The sequence below is a fragment of the Protopterus annectens genome, chromosome 11.part0, assembly GCF_019279795.1.
Source record: "Protopterus annectens isolate FY-2018-M chromosome 11.part0, PAN1.0, whole genome shotgun sequence".
In the NCBI taxonomy this organism is placed as follows: Eukaryota; Metazoa; Chordata; order Ceratodontiformes; family Protopteridae; genus Protopterus; species Protopterus annectens.
The window spans coordinates 174,468,225-174,486,305 of record NC_056745.1 but is presented as its reverse complement, the minus strand read 5'-3'; the positions used below and the strand labels follow the sequence as shown (position 1 = coordinate 174,486,305).

The 18,081-nt window shown below is 39.6% G+C and overlaps 1 protein-coding gene across 3 annotated transcripts in view; it reads right to left on the bottom strand.

The window, feature by feature from the left end:
- CRACR2A (calcium release activated channel regulator 2A) overlaps nt 1-18,081 on the bottom strand; it is a 1,193,169-nt gene that overhangs the window by 301,840 nt on the left and 873,248 nt on the right. For all 3 annotated transcript variants that reach the window (XM_044087573.1, XM_044087571.1, XM_044087572.1), the window contains exon 10: nt 10,946-11,017. In XM_044087573.1, the coding sequence (XP_043943508.1) occupies nt 10,946-11,017 (72 nt within the window). The remainder of the gene's footprint in view (nt 1-10,945; nt 11,018-18,081) is intronic.

The window sequence follows — 18,081 nt, the reverse complement described above, 5'->3', positions numbered from 1 at the left end:
CTTTGCATCAAGTTCAGGGAGAAGTGAGCTGCAATGAAAGGAGACAATCCTGATTCTGCAAGGAGGTTATGAAGTCCTGTTTCAAACCTACTGTATCCTTTCCACCAAAATTTGAAGAAGTTGTTGGGATGAAGAACTACACAGCACCAAAAAGCAGGTGTATAAAGATGGGGGGGGTGACAGAAAAGACAGGTAAGGAGAGGAGTTTTACTGATGGAATAATTTTTTTCCAAGACCATGCCAAAGAAGGAAACATCTTGGCTTCATGTGAAGGCATGTAATATAACTAGTGTTTTACACAGACCTTTAGAATTAGTCTAAATAGTCAGAAAGTTTTGCAAGCAGGCTTTTTAGTCAAATAAATGACATTTGTTAGCACAATGCTTATTCATCTCAGTGCTTCCCAGAAATTTGCATAATTTCAATGTAGTGCTTCACAAAAAAAGGATTTCTGTCAAAGATGGACTGATAATTATCCAGTATCCAATCTGCTTTTAACATTTCATTTTGTGAAATACCATATAAAGTGTTTTTCTCCTTCAAGAATCTGTGAGCTGGTTAGGATACTCTTACATCATATAAAGCCATATGGAGCACCTGGTGCCTTACATTAGTCAAATTGTTGGGGTCTGCTATCAGGAAAGATGCTTTGCAACACTTAATGTCGAGTCTGTAACTGGCAAGATACCACACCAGAATGTGCTAGATTACTGTTCCCCATACACCCTAAACATATTACAATGTGACATAATTAGGTTCATTAGAGTTTACCACCTTAAATTCATGAAGATCACTGATATTTGAATCTAGCTGTGCTCTTTTATTGTTTTATTTTATAACTGATAATCTTCAGGACAGCTCTTCACTTGAATCAGTTTTACTGAAAAGTGCCTTTGCTTCTGGCTTTTAGTGAATATGTCTGTTTGTCTTCTTTTTTACTTTATGTTATGCTTTTGAGCTAGTTTTGATTAAATACTGAATGCTACACTCTGCTGGCATCCCTGTGTTTTGTATTGCTATTGAGGTTTTTGGAGACATGCAGTTGCCATACTTGCAGGGGCTGTTGCAACTTTTAGTGAATATGATAACACCAATACTTGAAACATTGCATGCTGCTTTGGTATGACAATAACTAAATGTATACATTTATCACACCACTGCAACAACTTGGTTATCAAATAAATAATCATCTAGATACTAACTGTACTATTTAGGTTGCATCCATGCACAGAATTTGACTGCTTACTACAGTTATTACAAAACTTATGGAAATATTACATATGAGTTGCAGCCACATAGTTCTGCACCTAAAAAGCTTTTTATCTTTGCCATACTGCATTGATCATTGTGGCAGGGCTAGCCACCCAGCAGTATAAACCTTGGCTGTAGTTTAGTGTCACTGTTGAAGTGATCCCCTGACGCTATTTGCAAAAATGGGAAAAGAGGTTGTGGATGGGTGGATGGATACTGCATTCATCAATCTTCAGAAACTAAATAGGCAGCCCAAATGGCATGGTGAGATAAAGCCTTGAGTAGACCATGGTGACTCAAGTTTAACTAGCCTCTTGGGCATCTGTTGGAACTGAAAATGGGAAGATGGACATGACTAGCTTGAAAAGGAGGAAGGGAAGGAGGGTGGATGAAGGTCCTGCCAATGCCACAATGCTCAGAGGAAAAGTTGTGATGCAAAGGTGTGATCCTGAGGAATGAATGTGGTACATGTGGTAGCCTTCAATGGTGAGAGCAAAGGAGCATTCACTAAAATGGGGAAGGTGCATTGCCCCTGAGGAAGATGGTCATTACATATCCCTACCACAGTGAGGGATTGGGGCACAGAAAAGCCATTACAGCTGGATGCCAAAAAGAACTCAAGCAATCATTACGGCTGCTAAATGACAGTCCCTCCAGATGGAACTCACCACTGTGATTTTGGAAGAGCCACACTATTAAGGACTGAATGCCACTGATTCTAGTAGGGAATGTCTTGATGGTTGATAAGCATGGGGCAAAAAGTACCCAGAAAAAATCCAGTAAAATGCTTTATAAGCTGCAACTCTTTTCATTCAAGGTAGAAGGACAGTAATAATTTTGTTCTGATTTTCTGTGCACAAACATTCAAGCAATTTACACAGTATGTGAGAGAGAGAGAGAGAGAAAGAAAGACAGAAAGATAGGGGGCAACGCAGAGTTCAGTGCAGCACCTGAAGAGTTGAGGAAAGATCACACAGCTGCCCAAAATTCTACTCTGAGCAACTGTCAGTTGTCAGTCTTCCCAGCTTGTGCTTCGGATTGTACCATTCTGTAAGTTTTGCTTATATCTTCTGGATATTTATATTACTATTGATTCTGTAGATCAGAGTGTGTGTGTGTGTATCTTTAAGAACCATTCCATCCTGTTGTCACATGCATATACGTATTGAGCATGTGCAAGCAAGACTGCCATTTTGAGTGAGCAGCCGGACTGAAAGCACGTATGTGTGTAGCAGCCAATCAGTTAGTTTGCTTATGTTTAATGTTCCAGTCATCCATCCTGAAGTGCTTGTGTGTAATAAACTACTTAAATGAACACCCAAGCCTTAGCATCTTATCTGAATGCACAAAACGAGCGACATGTTGTCAGAATAAGATCTGAAGTAAAACTTTTTCAAGACCATGAGGTGCCCAGCCACAACTGGAGGAAAATACAGAATGAATCATCCAAAGCTCAAACAACCCACAAACAGGTACTAAAACTTGCTTAAATGATTGTTTACTCAATTAATTTAAAACAAAGCATTCAAGTCATTCAAAAAGAGTTTCTAATTAAACAAAATGTTTGAAACTATGATATATTGATAAAAAGTACTCAAAATGGTCACAAAAATGCTTGAAATAACTTCTGAATTGCATAAAATATATAAAAAAGGGGAACAACCATATTTTATTGCTATGTGCTTCTTTTACTTATTGACTGTAGCTATTTGAAATATCCAGTGTACACAGTGTTTGTAAGTGTGGGCAGTATTACAGTACAATTATTTCAGAAAATGCAATAATTTCAAAGGGACTGTTGTGCAGTAGAATATTTTTCAAGTACCTGGTGTGTGCATTTGAATATAATTACAAAAGCATTTTGTTGGCATGACAGAAGGATTTCTCAGACCTGCTCCACTTGTATTTGATAATAATGTTGCTGAAAACTGGAGAGTGTTTGAGCAACAGTATGATGTTTTCATACAGGCTGCTTTTTCTGATAAAGACACACATACAAAGGCATTTATTCCGCTTTATCTAGTTGGTTCAGAAGCCATTCAAAGGGAGCATTCATTTATGTATGCCCCAGCTATGTATGCAGGGAAGGGTTGAAGACTGCCATATTATGGTATTGGCAGAAATGTGGGAAGACCCTGAGTACTTAAAATTTAAATTTAGAGAAATGGTTAACCCCCAAACAAATATTACAATGGAAAGGCACATATTTTACACAAGAGATCAAACGCCTGGTGAAACTTTTCATCATATACAACTGACTTGAGAAACAAGGCAAAAACATGCATGTTTGGTGATTTAAGAGATAAGTTGATAAAAGAAAGGCATTTGTGGTATTAAAGATAATACAGTGAGAATGATTTTGATTTGAGACAGTGATTTAACTTTGAATAAGGCCATATAGATTTGTCAGATATATGACCTCACAGAAAAGCACATGAATATGCTTACAAATGAGAAAGTATGCTTGCAGTACCTTCCAGTGCTAATGTTGATAGTGTGCAGCATGAGGTTAAAAGATACAGGCCTAATAGCAGAGCCACACCCTGAGCCTCCCTAGCAAAACCCAGAGCAGCTACAGTAAAATCTAAAGCATACTCAGTAAAGCACAGGGATGAGTCAGCAAAACTTGTGACAGGCCTCAAAGTCAACTGTTGTAATTGTGGAGGCAGCCATGATCCCAAATGAGAGAAGTACTTAGCTTTTGTTCAGCTGTGCCACACATGTAAAAAGTGGAATCATTTCAAAAGGTACTGTAAATCAAAAAGGGCACAGTCGTTTCTTAAAAGAGAGCATTCAAAGAGGCAAGTTGATCAGTTAGAAAGCTGCAACCTTACTTTTTATGTTGATGGTGTGTCTGTGCTTGCTGAAACAGTCAATGCAGTAGATTTGTTGGCAAAGAATGAAGCAATTTGTACTGTTCTGATTAATGGGAGACCTGTAGAGCTCAAAGTTTATAATGTGCAATGTTATGTCAGCAGAAATTTTTGCCAAAGGAAAAGCTTATGAGAAGCTTGATCTGGCAAAGTGTGCAAGGCTTGTTGCTTATGGTGGTGGTGAAGAAATTCAAACTGAAGGCTCAGTAGAGCTTTCATGTTATAATGCTGGGAACAGCTATGACTTGTAATTTTATGTAGTCAAGAGACATGTGCAGTCATTGTTAGGCCTCAAAGACAGTTTGAAAATGGGACTAGAAGTCCACCATGTAAGCACGTGTAACAACGAAAATTTGGCACAAACTATTTTTTCTGACTATGCTGATCTGTTTGAAGAAAAGTTGAGCAAACTCCTAGTTGTGTACTCCATGAAGTTAGACCACGAGGTAAGCCCAGTTATCAGACCTGCACGGAAAGTTCCAGTAGCCATGCAGGTCAGAGTCAAAGCTGAGCTAGACAGAATGGTGCATCTAGGAGTAAGGTGTCCAGTAGAAGAACCAACTGAATGGGTATCCTCTGTGGTGGCAGCTCATAAGAAAAGCTCACATGATATTAAAATATGCTATTGTTCCATGAAATTTGAACAAAGCACTAAAATGACATCATCATTCAATGCTTACATTTGAGGAATTTGCCACTCTTATGCCAAATGCCACAGTTTTTTTCTGTCTTAGATGCAAAAAGTTAATTTTGGCAAATTTTGCTTGACCAAAAATCTGCGTTGCTAACCACTTTCAGTACACCATTTGGAAGGTATAGATTTTTGAGAATGCCATTTGGAATAAATTCTGCCAGTGAACTCTTTCACTGTGCAATGAAGCAAATTTTTTTCTGGCTATCCATGTGCTATTATAGTTGATGATATTCTTGTAGGAGGTAATAGTGAAGCTGAACATGATAGAAACCTCAGGAAAGTTCTGGAACATATTCATGAGGTGAATCTTAAGCTAAATCCTCAGAAATGCCAGTTCAGGCTACAAGAAGTTACTTATGTGGGTAATTTGTTTACCAGTTCAGGCTAACAACCAGATCCTTCCAAGCAAACTGCAATTCTTGAGATGCCAGCTCCAAACAATGTCACCTCCTTACATTTTCACGGCATGATGAACTATTTGAGCAAGTTTATTCCAGATTTGAGTGACCTTAGACCGCCACTAAGAGAGCTGACATGCCAAGATGTAACTTGGTCCTGGTTGGAACAACATCATAGAGCATTTGATATGCTGAAACAGAGAATTGCCAGTCCACCCACTTTAAGATATTATGATGTTCACAAACCTGTCACTCTTTCTTGTGATGCTTCAAAGTTTGGTCTTGGTGCAGTCATTCTTCATAAGGGCAGACCAGTAGACTATGCATACAAAACTCTAACCCAAACTGAAATACAGTATGCTCAAATTGAGAAAGAGTTCTTGGCAATTGTGTTTGCATGTTCGAAGTTCCATGATTATATTTATGGCCAAACTATTCAAACTGAGACTGACCACCAACCTTTGTTCAATATTTTGAAAAACCTAATGCACACAGCTCCTTGAAGATTGCAACGCATGATGTTGAAATTGCAAAAGTACAGTTTTGACTTGGTTTACACAAAAGGGAATCTTCTTTATCTTACTGATACTTTATCTAAATCACCCAGAAAAAACACTGAACAGCATGAAAATGAGAAACCTGATTTTGACGTCATGGAAGTGAGAAATGTTTCTTTGACACATCTTGATGAGATCAGAACTCATATAGCTTCAGATCCAATTCTCCAGAAACTCTATCAGTCAAGGATCTCCGTCAAAGCAACCTTGTTTACTACCAGATGTGCAGCAGTATTTTCCTTACAGTGACGAGATTTTGATGTAAGATGGTCTCATCACGAAAGGTCCAAAAGGGATTGTTCCAAAATCCTTGCAACAAAAGTATATTAAAATCTTGCATTACGGTGATCCAGGAACTGATTCTACCAAAAGAAGGGCAAGAGGACTAGTATTTTGGCCTTCTCTGTCAAAAAATATTGAGAAAGACTCTCAGCTTGTTCTGTTTGTAATGGTACTAAACCGCATCAACAAAAACCAGATTCCTGAACTACCTTGAAAGACAGTAGCTGCAGATATTTTTAAATGGAATGGTCAGCATTACTTGTTGTTAGTAGACTCTTATTCAGATTGGTTCAAGATTGACCAACTTCCTAATATTATGTCCAGCACTGTCATTATGATGTTGAAGAGCCATTTTTCTGTCCATGGTAGTCCGCACATTGTCATTTCTGACAATGGAGTAACAGTTTACAAGTTAGGAGTTTAAAAGATCTGTTGAAACATGAGACTTTGTTCATGTTACTAGTAGCCCTGAATACCAACAATCAAATGGCCTGGCTGAACGTGCAGTTCAAAGTGCAAAACAGCTGTTGGAGAAGTCCAAAGGTGACAGTACTGATGTTTTTCTTAATCTGCTTAATCTCAGAAACATTCCTTATGACAATTTACTTGGTTCACCTGCCCAGAGATTAATGTCGGGACAAACCAGAACCACACTACCAATCAGTAAGACTTTGTTGACTCCAAGTGCTAAAAACAACAAAGCACTAAAAGCTCGACTCCTAAAGAAGCATTTGTCCCAAAAGTCCTACTATGATAAAACCAGCAAGCCTCTGAATCCTTTAAAAAAATGAGAGATAGTGATGATGCAGACAGCAAAAGGATTTGAATGAATAGGACTTGTGAAACATTTGTGTGAAGAACCAAGATTGTACATCATTGATTTGCAAGAGATGGAATTCAGGCTGTATCGGAAACATTTACTACTGGTTGTGTCCGAGCCGATGTTACAGTGTCTTGCCTGTAACAGAGATTCTAATTCTCAGAGTGATTTGTCCAATGTTCCTGTTCCAGAGAACATTTAGCATCCATTCCTGTTTCTGAAACTATCCCTGAAAATCCTCAATTAGAATATTCCCCATTGACTGTCCCTGTTGCTAAACCCAGTTTATAAGGTCAGGTCGTATCTCAAGATCTAACCCTAAATACAAGGCAACCTGGACTTGACTGTTATTGTTTGTATATATATCTGTATCATCTGCATGCTTATCCAATTGTCATTTTCATTGCAGGACAAAATAGTCAAAGAAGGAGGATGTAGCTCAGAGTGTGTGTGTACCTTTAAGAGCCATTCCAGTCCGTGGGCATGTGCAAATAAGTACTTAGCACATGCAAGTAAGAGTCCCATTTTGAGTGAACAGCCAGAGTGAAAGTATGTGTATGTGTGTGTGTGTGTGTGTGTGTGTGTGTGTGTGTGTGTGTGTGTGTGTGTGTGTGTGTGTGTGTGTGTGTGTGTGTGTGTGTGTGTGTAGCAGTCAGCCAGCTAGTTAGTTTGTTTAAGTTTAACCTTCCAGTCATCCATCCTGATGTGTTTGTGTGTAAGAATATACTTAAACGAACACCTGGCCTCATCGTCTTATTTGAATATACAAGAAGAGCGACAGATTCCCCATTAATACTTTTGTCTTTAGCTTCATGTGCAGTCTTAGAGGGAAGAATATAAACTAGGGTGAGCTGTTCTTGCAACCTAAAATAATCAACTTCATTCAGGACTGTTCTGAAATTTGAACATATTGTATACATTCAAAAGGTTTGCAGGGTTTTGTATTTTAAAAAGTATATGACTTTGACAGATGTGGTCCCAGGCCTGACATTACAGCTAATATTGGCTGATTCATTAAAATAGTTAGCACCAATCAATACCAACAAAAGCATCATAACTGTGCCCACTTGTTTCTATGACAGCTACATTGGTGACCATCTTCAAAGAATAAAATATTCTGCCATAGAAAGAAAACCTGCACTTTGATTGTAAGTACTCTGTATTCCTTAGAGTGTAGCTGTAACTGATCTAACACTGGGCAAAAAACTAATTTCCATGCCATAAATGAAACTCCAGAATGATATACACTAAGATTCTGAACACCTAGATAAATGTTTAAAAGAAAAACAGTAACAATATCTCACTTTTGTTTTTAATTTTTGTACCCGTTGTGAATATGGCTGTTAAACTGCCTTTTGTGTAATGGCCATCATATGACATGCAAAGAGTTGCTGTCTCCTACTTAGGCCTTTTATCATTCAGCAATAGATGTAACCATTCACATTCCTGAAAATCAATAAAATGTTATGTGTTCCTACTCTCCTCAAACCTGTTTTCTGAATAAGCTATGACAATAAATAAAGCACACCGTTCATTTCATAATGCCGACTCCCTGGCAATGCTTTGCCACCATGTTAAGTATAACAGCAACTCCTGATTTCAAACCTTTATCATGAGTAATAGTCCTGCCTACGCATTTCCATAGTTCTGCATCATCTGCAGCAACAAAAACAACAAATGATGCAAAATTTTACACAACTGCATTCGCAGTGTCTTATAAGCAGGCGGTAATGAAAGCAGAAGAGAAATAAACAAAACATCATAGCTTTTATAACTTACTGGGACAGGTTAGTTTGCTCAGACAATCACCAACAGCTGTGACTTATGAATTATGAATCACATGCCTATAACTTTGCAAGATATTCTGCAACAGAAACAGAAAAAAAGCAGTTTTGGGAAAATTGTTGAAGGATACTTTATTTAATATGTTATATTAGTAGATGTGTTTTTTCCCATGTGTGCAGATTATATGCTAAAATAGAGATAATGATTTGATTATGACTAGTTTTGATCAATGAAAGCATTACAACTGACACTGTAAAGTTAACAGCTCACACACCTGGTAAAAACCCTACCAATGCATTCCTTATCCAAGCACTACTGAAATGATCCTGAGGGATCTATCCTAACCTCACCTTTGAACAGCAGACTGCCTTCCAGCTGTATAGCAGCTGATTAGTGACTGATGATATCATGAAGTAATTCCTTGAATACCACTTTCAGTGCTAATGGAATCTGCAGCTTTACACCATTGTTGGGGTTGTATGGTTATGGCTAGGGGACTGAGCTGTGACTGGGACCTTGGCAACCCCCCAGTCAGTGTCCCCTCCCTGTCAGAGTTTAGCAAAAAAAAAATCCTGCAGAGTAAAGAACTACTATGCTGCTACTGAACTAGCCACTTGAAACAGTTGTTGTCATGCACATAACAGGCACTATTTTAAAACATTTAAGCCACTTCAATGCTAACTGTGGCTGCTTCAATGATTACTAGCTATTGTGGTGACTTGGAAGGACTGATCAGTACCTCTTCTACATTGTCTATCAAGTCCCTAACAGCTTGTGACCAAGGCAGCTGCCCCTTTTAACCTGGTCTATCTTTGGCTTTGAATTGATATATTTATGTTTTGGTAGGGGGGGAACTCCCATCTTGGGAAGTGCAGAGAGACTTTCTGCCTACAAAATAAAAATGAATTTCAGGTTCACTGAAAGTGATTGTCAATGACCCAGTTTTGCAATATTGTCGGTAACATTTTCTTTGGTGAGTCAATATGACTCTCATTTGAGCTAGCAGTTAAAGACACTTACTAAGACTAGGTTACCATCTACGGTGTAAAGTAATGTATCAGAATTCAATAAAATAAAATAAAACAAATACAAATGCACAAAGCAATCATCCTTGTGGGTTCTGCCTTTTGGTTTCCACTTTCACAGATGGCAATTTGCAGGAAAACAGAATGGAGAGTGTTTTAATTTAATGGATGAGGTAGTGGAGGGGGGGTGGCCCAAAAAATATTACGGATTACCATCTCATTGAAGTACTGTCAGCCAAAAAATGACTTGAGTTCAGTTTAGCACAAAAAGCAGTGAAAAATACATTGAGCACAGTTTCCTTTATAATCCATCAGTAATTGCATCCCCAACAAACAAGGTGTGATCTCTGAAGCTGCCTATATAAACAAAATATGTATGATTTGCTGTTGTACTGGTTGCATACCACAAAAATGAGGCATAATATCCATAGGACAATATGAAGAGGGGTAAATGAAGCAAGTAACTGGGCAATAAACAATGTATTTGAAATTTCTGCAGATGCAAGTAGGTGCCTTTGAATATTAAGCATAGCCTTTGAATATTAAGCATACTGTCCTTGTAAACAATAAGTATATGTATTAAGATTATAGACATGGAAGAGGGGAGTTTCATACAATGAGCAGTACCTGGTTTGAAAGGGAGGAAGAGCCCCGGGCATAAGCAATATTGTTTTTTTTTTTTTTTTACATGAAGGGAATATACTATTTACATTACCTATATCATTGTAGTTTCACTACAGGTTGTGCTCTGTAGTGCAGGCAGAACATGGAGTAAAAACAATATTATGCTTCCAGGGGATATATTACTATAGCTATGCTATAGGCAATCTGAGCAATGAAAATACATCCACAGAGATGGATCTATCTGGTGTAGTGCAGGCTCTGCTGTGCTATGCTACAACATAAATGTTCATTAATTTCACCACAGTGATTAGCACAACAGCTCTGCATAAACAAAAACAATTCAAAGTTGTGGCTGAAGTATTCTATTACCATATGACACAATATCCCATCAGTGAAAAAGATTATTACCTAATATATGTCAAGAAATGTGAAAACATGAGAATTCCACTAATGTTCCTGCATACTAAGTTTTTCAGGAGGTGAAGTACCTCCTTATTTTGTCTAGTTCATACAGAAGGAAAGAGAGTAAAACCATACATTTCACAGATTTTTGTTATATAAAATATGATCGCTTCCCCATTGCAGCTATCCTTGCACAGTATGCACCTCAAAACATTATTTTATAGCATAACTTACCGCATCAAATCCAGTTGTTTTATAAGTGTTGCCTTCTCACGCTGTAGACCTTCTGTCACTCTATAAACCTCCCTAAAGAAATATATAGGAATACATTAATTTAGTTGTTGATTAATCTTTTGAGGGCTGAAATGAAAGAAAGAATATAACTAAAGTGACTCTTCAATGGAATAATTCTTTGGGTATCAGTCCAAATTGTTGTTTTGCTTTTTTTTTTTCTACAACAAAAGCTTACTGTAAAAAAAATACTCTGGAAAATGAAGACACATACTGCAGATTCAGAATTATATCCTTTCAAGCTCTGTGGACCACTTCTCTATATATTATTTAAGCAATAACCCACGCCTGGGTGTGGGTAATGTTGGATTTACCCACTATTGGTGTGGTTTGGTCATGAGGGAGAAACCCGAGTGGCCAAATAAAGACAACTGTGGGTAAATCCAGCATTACCCACACCCAGAAGTGGGTTATTGCTATTATACAATGGTATTATTTAAGAAAAAAATACTTACTTTTCTTAAATAATGGCATTGTATAATGCCTCTGTGCTGCCCTTCCGCAGCTGTCTGGTATTCTGTGGCAGTTCTGATGTACTGGGCATGCGTACGCTTATGCAGTACATCAGAGTTGTGGGTGGAAGCAACGGAGAAAGCAATATCTCCGTTGCTTTTTACAAAGTGTCTCACTATGTTAAAGGAGTTTAACATAGCGAGACAGCTTTAAAAAAAGCAACGGAGAATCTCTGTTGCTTGTTTTAAAGCTGTCTCGCTATGTTAAACCCATTTAACATAGCGATACAGCTTTAAAAAAGCAACGGAGAAAGGAAGATATCCGTTAATTTTTTAAAGCTGTCTTGCTATGTTAAACTCCTTTAACATAGCGAGACAGTTTCTATAAAGCAACCAGATCTTTCCGAGCTGAAGTAATAGCACTTATAAAAAGTGTTTTCCAAGTCAAAAATGTAATGTCCACCTTAGCAGCAGGTTCAAAGGGTAGCTGGGTTAAAGCTTGGAGTAAAATGGCCATATCCCAAGGAAGGGTATGATTCTTAAGTGGGGATCTAAGAAGGAAAGTACCTCTCAGGAAAGCTTAATATAGTTTTAGGGATACTACGGTAGCATGGTTCTCTCTAATATGAAAATGTGAAATAGTCACTATCTGTACCTTAATAGTAGAGTAAACAGCCCCACCATGAAAGATGGGAGCTAGGAAGACTAAAACCACTGGAATAGCTGTCAGTAAAGGACCCAGATTCCTTTTGGACTCCTAAACAGAAAATCTTTTGCACTTACTCTTATTAAATATTTCTGGTAGGGGGTCTCTGGGAAGAAATGAAGGTATGAATCAATTGGAAGGAGAAACTAAGCAGTTAGACCAAGAACTCAAATGTCAGGGTGAGGCATTCCAGACAGATAAGAAAGAAGACCCTGATCAGGTCAGCACCCAAGGTGGGTGCATCAGATGAGACCAGAGAAGGGGAAACCACACCTGTTGACACCAGAAAGGGGCAATGAGGATGACCATGATCTTCCTCTGCAGTGCTTTCTGCAGAAATGTTGTGATTAGTGGGGTAAGACAAAAGGCGTATAGAAGACTGGAGAGCTAAGTGGGCATTAAAGCATCTCTCAGTGATGTCCCTGAAGGGGAACCAGGGCAAAGAACCTGGTGCACTTGGCACTGAGGGGAGAAACAAAAAGATTCAATACAGTTTGCACCACTGCTGAAAATTTTGTTCTGCCACTTTTGGATTAAGGGACCAGTCATGAAGTAGTAGAGCTGAGCTGCTCAACCTGTCCACTAAAACATTGGGCTCAATTGGTATATGCATTGCTATTAGAAAGCATTTGGAAGATATGGCCCACTGCCACAGTCTCATCGTGTCTTGACACAAAGGGTAGGAACATGCTTCCCCTTGTTTGTTGATGTACTAGACTACTTACATGTTGTCCATCTAGACAGAATTCATTGCTTGTGGATGGACATACTGAAAGGCCTGCAATGCTAGGAGGACTGCCCTCATTTGTAAGTGATGTGAAGCCTGGCCTCGGAAGGAGACCACATACCTTGGGCCATCCTTCCCATGTAATGCCACTCACCCCAGATGGGAAGCATCCATGGTTGCAGTGGGGAAGGAACAAATGGCCAGCCTTGAGGAACCTCAGGAGATAGAATATGGCAGTTTATGTGAGTTCTGCAAATATTTTCAAACAAACCCAAAAGCCCATGGGATGGTATTTAATGGATGACCGAACTGCAATTGTCCACTGAAGAACTCTCATGTAATATCTTGCTAAGGAAATTAAAGTCATGGAATTTGCCATTTAACCCAACAGTTGAAAAAACAACCTGGCTGTAGGCATTTGTCAGGGTAGAAGCTGAAGGATCTGGTTGCATAGGATTGATTGTCTGTTCACTGGGAGCCTTGCTATCTGTGTAATGGTATCTAAGTAAGCTCCTATAAACTCCAAAGTTTGTACTGGAGAAAAATTAGATTTCTCCTGATTCACTGCTATGCCCAATAGACAGCAAAGATGGAACAGGTAGAATCTGGTCCAAACTAGAACAGACCTTGTAGAAGCAGTGATGAGTGTGTCATCCAGGTAGGGGAACACTCAGTATCTTTGTAGTCTGAGATGAGCTGTGACCACTGCCATACACTTGGTGAATACCTGGGGGACTGTGGTGATACCAAAGAGCAGAGCTCTGACTGGAAGTGGCTGGCTCCCAACCAGAAGTGGAAAAACCTTCTGGAATGCTTGTCCATCATAATGTGGTAGTACACATTCTGAAGGACTATCAAGCACATCCAATCATACTTCTTCAACAGTGGAAAGATGGACTATACAATGACCATCCAGAACTTCATATGTTTGATACATTGATTGAGATGGCTAAGGTCCAAAATTAGCCTAAGGTCCCTGTTTTTTTTGTTTGTTTTTTGTTTTTGTTTTTTTTTTAGCAGTAAAAATAATAAGTTCAGAATCCTTGTTGGTCTGGTGGGACCTCCTGGATGACTTGCTTTTGTAGCAGCTTTTTTTATTTCTATAACTGCTGATTTGCTTTGTGAGGGTGGAAAATTGGGAAGTTTCTTTAGTAAGAGATGTGAGCAAATAAAGGGAATAGAATAGCCTCTGGTTATGATTGTCCACACCCCAACATCTTCGGTGATGGAAGTCCAGGCTTCTGAGTGCAGAGATAAGCACCTCCCAACTACCTGCAGAGTGCAGCAGTCAGGCAACCATTTATGAGCACTATAAGGCCTCCAGGAAATGTAGCACTGATAAGGCCTCTCAGAGAAGGGACCTCTGAAGCTTTGAGTTTGCAGGCCTCCTCTGCTACATGGGCTACAGCCCCCATTAGAATGTCCCCACTGTCACAAGGGGATCTACCTCTAGAAGTGTCTGTAGAAAACCCTTGAGACTTCCAGAAGCAAAGCTTCTTACCTCTTTTCTGGTTTCTAGAGTAGGTCCTTGGGCAGAGGGATATGGGGGGGTATAGAAAACTGTATTGCTATGGCAAAAAGGGTTTTCCCATCTTGCTGACTCCTAGAATGTGGATCTTTGAATATGAAAAGGGTTGACCCGTCATGGGGGCATTTACAAAGGACATTTTGAAAGGATCTGCAAAGTTACACAAATACATACAAGCATGTCTCCTTATGGTAATGCCTGTACCAATGCCTCTCAAAGCACCTTCAGTCATGTTGGATATCACATGCATAGAGTCATTTGATAGGCACTGAAGGGTTGCCAGTTGTGAGTCCACAGTTTTCTAGTCCTCTGCAGACATGGACCCTGAGAGACAGGTGGAGACAGCTGCTTGGTCAAATCTTTCTGAAACTTTAGAATGTGTGCCAAGCTGTTCAACATCCTCAATACAAAGGTAGATGAAGCATAAACTCACTTCCCAATCCTCTCAAGAGCCTTAGACTCTTTGTTAGAGGGCTGGGTGGATGACATCTCCTGTGTGAGCATCTTTTTGATGGCTGCCACCACTGTCTACCACTGGGCTCTTTCTCCAATAGTCAGTTTTTCAGAGCAACAGGATATTTATCTAGTTTGCCTGTAACTGGTTCTGCCACATCATGCTCTTTTAACACCTGCCAAGAGATCAAATTTACCATCTCCTTGGAGGGAGGAACCACTCAGATCCAAAAGATTCAAGAAACAGTGATTCCTCTTGGGACAGGGCTTCAGAAGACCAAACTTCTTTCAGTCTCAGATCTCCTTGAATGAGAAAACATCAAGTGGTGATTTGGGGGAACCCATCCTCTTCATCAAAATCAGTGTCTTCAGTACGTGACTCCTGGGGGGAGTTGATGTGTCTCCTCATTCATATATATTTACAAGGAACCTCAGTAGGGAGATGTTCCCAAGGGAACCCTGAAGCTGATTGGTGTCCAAGATATGGAATGTCTCAAGACTAGAAAGAACAGGCTACCCTGATGGGATAGATTGAGAAGGATCAGGACCCAGGGATTTTCACTGTAGGGCATATGGAACTCAAAGGGGGAGAGATGTCCATTCAGCAGCCCTGCTGAGAGCTGTCTCAAAAGCAGAAGATGAAGGGGAATCCCAAACCACTTCAGCAGGAACCTTAACCACCACACCTGGATGGCCTAGAGAACCAGCTCAATCCTGCTATGAGACCAACCTAACAACAAAACTCTGAGAGGAAGGGATGACTCTGACAACTTTGGTGTTGATTTCATGCCTCCAGAACCGGAATCAAAACTTTGGCTCTGAGATCCCTTCAGATCTGAGGAACTCAGAACCAGTGGTATCAGAGATGTCACTAGATGGAAGATGACCATATTTTCAGATTCAAAATGGACAACTCTTGTGCAAATCTTGGACCCAGTATTCTTGAAGATGAAGAGCATATTGGGACAGGAGCAACCACTGGTAAAGTTGAAGGGTTAAAGCTCATGATTCTAACAGCAGACAGAGCCAGGGGAACCCCCAGCTGCATTTCTGTCCTGAGGAATTAAGTCATCATTACATTCACATCTGCTTCTGTCAGGCTTCTGGTACACCTAACAGACCTTAGAAAGAAAGAAGTAGAAGGGGGTCTAGATAATCTCTGCACTGGTCTCTCCTGAAGAAAGGGAAAATCCAATTTAGGAGAGATTGCTCCAGTAAAAATCTTGGCTATGGTAAGTGTGGAATCCTGATCTTACAGCTGTCTGATCCTATGGAAGAGTAGGATCCGATATTTGGATCTTTTGGTGGCCAGAGCCAAATATGGCAAAGAAGAAGGACAGCAGTCAGGGAAGTGTTTCCTTGTCTCTATCCCCTTTTCCATGGGCTTGTCACTCTTCTCCACTCTTGGTTTGTCTAAGGACTTTTTCTGCCAGACAGGGAGGCTCCAGAAATGCAACTCACAGACTTGGATGATTTATCCAGCTGAAGCTGGGAAAAATACTTTCAAAATAAGTTTGTTCTTGCATTCAGTCACAGTCACATGGCCAAAGGCCGTAAAGGTAGAGCAGTCCTCATTCAGGTGGGCAGCACCAAAACAATTAACACACTTTTGGTGTGCATTTGGAATTTGTAGCTGGGCTGCAAGCTATGCATTTCTTGAAACCTGATGGCTTGTTAGACATGATGAGGCTTGAAAGAAAGTAAATAAACTTCATACAACTACCACAAACAGATTAGTGTGAAATACCAACAATGGTAATACACTAGTACTCTAAGAAAGGTAGGAAAGAGAAGGAACCAAAGGAGCAAGACAACAGGAGAAAAAGATCTGTAAACACAAACCTTTTTTTGGGGTGGGGGTAAGGGGAAAGATACTGGAAAAAAGGTACACTATTGTAAAAGAGAGACTACAAAGAACCTGACAAGAATAATATCAATAATTAAGAAAAAAATAGCTGAGGTAAGCCTGAGCAGAGCAGACCACATCTGTTCTCAATGATAAGATCTGAAGTAATACAGCAGGGGATTGTGGATAATGGGAGGAGCCTGGGCTGTGGACATTAAAGTCTAAAAGCAGCCGAAGCTGGATCTGAAGTTGGATCCAAAAACCCATCTATTTAGGAATGTATGGAACAGACAACATCAGATCTGACATTTACAGCACATTCCCATCTCCCTCAACTGGATTCTCCAACACCCATCTGATTGATAATTAACATTTCACTCCTCTAAGCCATTGATGTGGGCTTCTTGTTCTCCTGTTTTGTCTTGTCTTGCACTGGTGAATAATACATTGTATCATTCCACTATCTCCCCTTTTTCTAACTTAACTTTAATTTACACTCTGGTTCTACCCATTCCCACTCCTTGTATGGTGTTCTTCCTCCTCTCTCACCACAGATTGAATGGCTTTTCTATATAGACTGTTACTTTATCTTCATCTTTCCTTCTCTGTCATTCATTAACAACAATTATGATAAAACATGGAAAAAGCAGAGGCAGCATAGCCTTAGCACTATACTCTAAGTCTGAAAGTAAAGTTTCTATCATTTGTACTCACATTTTCTGAATGTGATTGCTCTTTAAGCTATGCCTCTTTGCATTACCCTCCCAGCTTTATTTATTACCCAGAGTTCTCCACCACTGGCCACTCCCATAACTTGCTAGCTCACATGATTTGCTAACACTTTTGACTAGACATGACAAAATAAGCTGCAAATTCAAAAGCAAAACAAATGTAATGCTAGAAACATTAGTAAATATAGACAACATATGGCTTGCGTGCAAAATATTAATCTCTTTTGTCATTATTATGTACAGTCAGGTCCTCGGCATCCCAGTAGATTGGTTAACCATATCACTACTACAAAGCCTTTATCAACAATACATTCAAAGCTCACTGGTTCCATGGCACAGACAATTAAGGTTCTGACTGAAACATACTTATGTAGGAGAATCTGAACAGAAGGATGGAAGTAAATCATCAATACCACCTCACCCATACTGTGGATACAGAAGCAGCACAGTCTACTGTAACACCCAAGAAAGAAAAAGCAGTGCACATGCCAAGTAATATACACTGTACCTAGGAAATGGCTGCATATGCTGGGCATCATGCACTGTACCTATGAAACAGCTGCACATGCTGGTCATCATACAGTGTACCTAGGAAATAGCTCCACATGCTGCGCATCTTGCACTGCACCTAGGAAT